The 5,858-nt window shown below is 44.4% G+C and overlaps 1 protein-coding gene across 1 annotated transcript; it reads left to right on the top strand.

Annotated features, from left to right (window-relative positions):
* Positions 1-56: 56 nt before the first annotated feature.
* Positions 57-5,596, top strand: ndufaf1 (NADH:ubiquinone oxidoreductase complex assembly factor 1; the record flags this gene model as incomplete). The annotated part of the gene is made up of 3 exons (XM_078207496.1): positions 57-243; positions 3,866-3,940; positions 5,226-5,596. Coding segments are annotated over 3 exons (403 nt in total), but the record flags the coding sequence as incomplete, so codon positions are not given.
* Between the last annotated feature and the right edge of the window lie 262 nt (positions 5,597-5,858).

The following is a 5,858-nucleotide window of genomic DNA, read 5'->3' on the forward strand; positions in this document are numbered from 1 at the left end:
CAGCGAATTTACCATTGGCCTCCAGTCACAGAGCTCCCCTTTTTTCTCTGTTGCAGGGTTGCCTTTGACCTCAAGAAGCATTATGATCTGTCGAATTTCAACACGTTGTACCTGCGGGTCCGTGGGGATGGCCGGCCCTGGATGGTGAACATCAGCAGTGAGATGTACTTCACCCACCAGAAAGACGACCTCTACAATTATTTCCTCTTCACCCGGGGTGGTCCCCATTGGCAGGATGTGAAGGTAGAACTGTCTTTCTCTCCATTCGTCTGAAAGTTCTGGTGCACCTTTGGGTGTCGTAACCCACTGGAATTCCATCCACATATTAGCCAGCAGGTCAGTGTCTCTCCTCTGAGTCAGTGTGGTTCCATGTCCAATCCAGAAATTTGTGCTCATTATATAGGCCATCACTGCAAAACAGTACTGTGGGAGACACCTACTGCCTGAGGCGGGGGCTAGAGTCAAAACAACATAAAAATAGGAGCAGGGGTGGACCACTGGGCTGTCAGTGCTCCACCATTCAATGTGATCATGGCTGACCACCTGCATCAACTTCACTTTTCTGCCCCCTCCCTAGATTCCTTGATTCTCTGCATCCAGAAATCTCTCAATCTCAACCTTAAATGTATTCAACGATGGAGTATCCACAACCCTCTGAAATAGAGAATTCCAAAGATTCACAACCCTTTGAATGAAGTAGTTTCTCCTCATCTGCCCTAAATGAGCAGCCCCTTATCCTGAGACCGTGACCCCATTTCTAGATTCCCCAACCAGGGGAAACAACCTCTGTTCTTGTCAAACCCCTTCACAAATCTTGAATATTTGAAAGAGATGATCTCTCGTTCTTCTGAACTCCAAAGAGTATAGGCCCACTTTACTCAGCCTCTCATCATTGGATAATGCTCTCGTCCCAGGAACCAATCCAGTCAATCTTTGCTGTATCGCCTCCAATGTAAACATGTCCTTCCTTAAAAATAGAGACTTAAAACTGCACACAATACCCGGGGTGTGATTTCAGCAAAGCCCTGTACAATTGGAGCAAGATCAACTTAATCTTTCTTGGATTTCTTCAGTTGTCTTTAGACTCGGATGGTGCCGGAGGACTGGAGAATTGCAGAGTGTAAAGATAAACTCAGCAACCGCAGGCCAGTCCGTTTAACTTTGGTGATGGTGAATCTTCTAGAAGCAGTAATTTGGACAAAATTAATTTTTATTTGGACAAATGAGGGTTAATTATGGAAAGCCAACATGGATTTGTCACAATTAATCCTGTTTAACTAACTTGCTGGAGTTTTTTGAAAGGTAACAGAGAGGTTGACGAGGATAATGCCGTTGATGTGACTTCCGATTGGCATTGAATACAGTAATACATGGAAAATGGAGAGTAATGGTTAATGGATGTTTTTCAGACTTACGAAAAATTTGTAGAGGAGTTCCCCAGGGGTAGGTGTCTGGATCCTTGCTTTTCCTGATGTGTAGTAATGACCTATATCTTAGTATACACAGCACAATTTCAAAATATGTAGATGATACAAAACTTGGAATCATTATGAACTGTGAAGAGGATAGTGTCAGGCTTCAAAAGGACATAGGCAAGTTGGTGGAATGGGTAGACAATTGGCAAATGAAATTCAATGCAGAGAAGTGTAAAGTGACTCATTTTGACAGGAAAAAAACCTGGAGAGACAATATTAAATAAAAGGGTACAGTTCTAAAGCGGTTGCAGGAACAGAAGGACCTGGGTGTGTATGTGCATAACTCATTGAAGGTGGCAGGATAAGTTAAGAGTGCGGTTAATGAAGCGTACAGTATCCTAGGTTTAATTAATAGGTACATAGAGTGCAAAAGCAAGGCGATTATTCTGTATAGAACACTGATTCAGCCTCAACTCGTGTATTGTGTCCAGTTCTGGGTGCCAAACTTTAGGAAAGATGTGAAGGCATTGAAGAGAGTGCAGAAAAGTTTTGCGGGAATGGTTCCAGGGATGAGGAACAGTTACATAGATTGATTGGAGAGAAGTTGGGACTGTTTTCCTTAGAGAAGAGATTTGATAGAGATATTCAAAATCATGAAGAGTCCGGATATAGTAGATAGCGAAGAACTGTTCCCACTGGTGGAAGGATCGACAACGAGAGGGAACAGGTTCAAGGTAGTTGGCAAAAGTGGCAACCTTGAGGAGAAACCTTTCTACACAGCGACTGGTTAAGATCAGAATCATAGAATCACTACAGTACAGAAAGAGGCCATTCGGCCCATCAAGTCTGCACCGACCACAATCCCACCCAGGCCCTACCCCCATATCCCTCCATATTTTACCCACTAATCCCTCTAACCTATGCATCTCAGGACACTAAGGGCAATTTTTAGCATGGCCAATCAACCTAACCCGCACATCTTTGGACTGGGGGAGGAAACCGGAGGACCCGGAGGAAACCCACGCAGACACAGGGAGAATGTGCAAACTCCACACAGACAGCGACCCGAACCGGGAATCGAACCCCAGGTCCCTGGAGCTGTGAAGCAGCAGTGCTAACCACTGTGCTACCGTGCCGCCCCATCAGGAAAGTGGTGTGGTGGAGGAAGGTTCAAGAGAGAATTGGATTATTATCTGAAAAAGAGAATGTGCAGGGTTATGAAGAGCAGGTGGGGAAATGGCAGGCACTATGTGCAATGTTCATTTGGAGAGCCAGTAGAGACACAATGGACTGAATGGCCTCCTTCTGTGCTGTAACAATTCTTTAGTTCTATGATTCTTGTTCTCCAATTCCCTTGCAATAAAGGTCAGCAAATTGTCCCTTAGAGTCGGGGGGATTAGCAGGGTAAATGAAGTGGAGTTATGGGGGTAGGGCCTGGGTGGGATTGTTGTCGGTGCAGGCTTGATGGGCTGAATGGCCGCCTTCGGCACTGTAGAGATTCTATGAACATGTCATTTGTTTTCTGAATTGCTTGCTGTACCTATCTGTCATATTGAAAAAAAATCGTATTAAACTCGAAACATTAACTGTTTCTCTCCACACATGCTACCAAATCTTTTTCCAGCACTTTGTTTTTTTTTTTCAGATCTTGAGATCCACAGTATTTTACTTTTATTTTAATGCCAAATTTCAGTGTTACTTGTACAAGTACACCCACATCTTTTGTATGTCAATAATTAGAAGTTTCACTTTTTAAAAATTCTGTTATTTCTACCAGAATGAATAACCTCACACTTCCTCACATTATACTCCACCTTGTTGCACACTAATTTTATCTGTCTATATCTCTTATGTCCTCTCGCAGCTTATGTTCTCACCTAGCTTTGTTTCTTCAGCAAACGTAAGACGCATTGTTTTTGGTTCCTTTGTCTAAGTCATTAATATTAGATAGTAAATAACTGATCCTTGTGGCAACCCACTAGTTTCTCTTTGTTTCTTGCCTGTTAACCAATCCTCCATCCATGTTAATATATTACCCACAACTTCATGTGCCCTTATCTTGCACTTAGTGTGGTACCTCATCACGTGTCTTTTGGAATTCCATGTCTACTATAGGAATTTTCTGCTCCTGCTTTTGGGGTGGGGGAGGATTGGTGGTGGGAATGGGAAATCCCACTGGAGTCCCAAAATGCATTTTATGCCGGTGTGATTTCCCGTTGTGATTGTCCCCACCCCACCCCACCCCATCCAACCAATGAAGCTTGAATTAGAGAGCGGTTTGGGGAGATGGAAGTCTCCCAGCCTGTGGTGGATGATCTGAGTCTGCCCTGCAGCTAGTGTTTTTGTATCAGACTGCCTATGGCAGGATCTCTTGGCCTCTACCTGACCTGACTTTACCTGAAGGCCACGGAAACCATTTTAAAATATCAATGATCCTTGTGTTTTTCCAGATTCCATTTTCCAAGTTTTTCCTGTCCAGTCGGGGTCGAATCCAGGATAACCAACACCCTTTGTGGTTGGACAAGGTTGGAGACTTTTATTGAACTGCACGACTAGCTGGAGTGTTTAAACAGAGCCACATTCTACTCAGATAATTTTGCCAATGATCAGTGGAACTTTCTCTTGTGTTACATATCAATTGTATTTCCAGCAAGTGACATGAACACAGGCCAATGCAGTTTCTATTGGGCTGTAGCGCTTGTCCCCAGTGCTGGCTTCCCAACCCTCTGAGTGACTGGGTGTTTCCTGGAATTGTGGGTAGCTCCCCGGAACAGTGCCTCCAGCAGTTGGGAGATTTAAGGACAATTTTAAATGTCCCATCACAGAGCCCCCATCCTAGAGCCATATGTAGGAGCCTAGACAGTGGACAATCGGGAGGGCTTAGGAATCAAAGGGAATTTGGGGATTCTCAGCATTCGGTTGTGGGGACTTGGGTTTCTCTTTTTTCTGCCCTCAGCTTTCCCTCTTCTCCTGCACTTCGGTGATCCCATGGATCTTGGGATCATTAGCAAATATGCTCAACTATGGACCCAGCCGTTTTACAGTAAATTAAACACCATTGGTAGAAGTCACATGAACAAATGCCACATGATTAGATGATGTGAATAGACATCATATGGTGAGGTGTCATGTAAACAAAATTGTCATGTGCTGATTGTTGGTAACTCTATCCAGTGACCTCCTGCAGCTCTGGGGATCCCTTTAAGGTGGGGTTACAGTTTGTCTGCAGAGGAATCCACTTGAGCCAATACATGGGCCAAGGCTGGAAAAGTTGTCGATGTCAGTGACATAAAGTGTGTCCAAGTGAGAGAGGGGGAGGGGTGCATGCAAATTACATACAAATAGAGGAAGGTGCGGCACCTTCTATTTGTACAGATGGAGCATTAGATGCTGGGCCTACTTCCTGAACTTTAAGCCTCACACAGCTCTCTGAAGGGTCTTCCTTGTTCAAATGATCCTCTGGTTGGAACAGTGGGCTCCCAGGATGGGGCAAGGTAGAGAGACAACTAATCTGAGGTGGAAGTCCTTCCCCTCCAATCAGCAGCATTCTGTCAGCTCACATGTAGAATGGGCAATGGGAACAACATGAGGTGCCAATGGCACTACATTCCAACAAAGAAAACAGCCTTTTGGAAGAGACAGCTGAGTTGCTTTGGCTGCCCGTGGTCGTCATGTTCTATTTTAAATTACTGTAATTAGAGGGTCTGGAGGAAGGGTTGGGGCAGGCGGGATTACTGATCTCGGAGATAAGAAAGTAGCAGAACGTATAGGTCCTTAGACACGTCACTGAAATATTTTGGTTTGTTCCAGATCCATACAATCGGCTTCACACTGGGTGACAAAGTAAATGGGCCGTTCCAACTGGAAATCGACTTCATTGCTGTGTGCAATGACCGGGCTCACACTGAGGAGTTTGCCTACGAGAAATACAAAAGGAACCCAGAGGTATAAATAGGTTATCAGGGCTGTATAACCACCGACTGATCTGCACAGACTATACACAGGAGGACTTGCCTGTGCTGAGTGAAGATCCCTCTGGTGGACAGACTGACTGACTGTGCGCTTCCTCAGCCCGTTTGAGAAGAGCATTGATGACTGTGCACAGCAATATCATCTCAGCTGCATCTTGGAACATTGAATGTATGTCAAGAACTTGTATTAAAGTTTGTCTTTGTAATCATTATCTTACACAAGAGCTAGCATTCTCTGTGGGAGGTGGCTCCTGTTCTGGCACCAGCTGGCGATGTATCACAGCATTCATTCAGGGGTATCCTGCTATAGTCTTGATTGTCCTGGACCAGCACTTTAAGGTTATGAGTTGTTGAATTTAACCACCAGAAAGTGTGTGTGGTTGCAATATGAAAAAACACAAAAGGAATATTCATATAGCACCTTTAATGCAATAAAATATCCCAAGGTGTTTCACACAGCGTTATTCAGCTA

The sequence above is a fragment of the Mustelus asterias genome, unplaced genomic scaffold (genome assembly GCF_964213995.1).
Source record: "Mustelus asterias unplaced genomic scaffold, sMusAst1.hap1.1 HAP1_SCAFFOLD_2382, whole genome shotgun sequence".
NCBI lineage: Eukaryota > Metazoa > Chordata > Chondrichthyes > Carcharhiniformes > Triakidae > Mustelus > Mustelus asterias.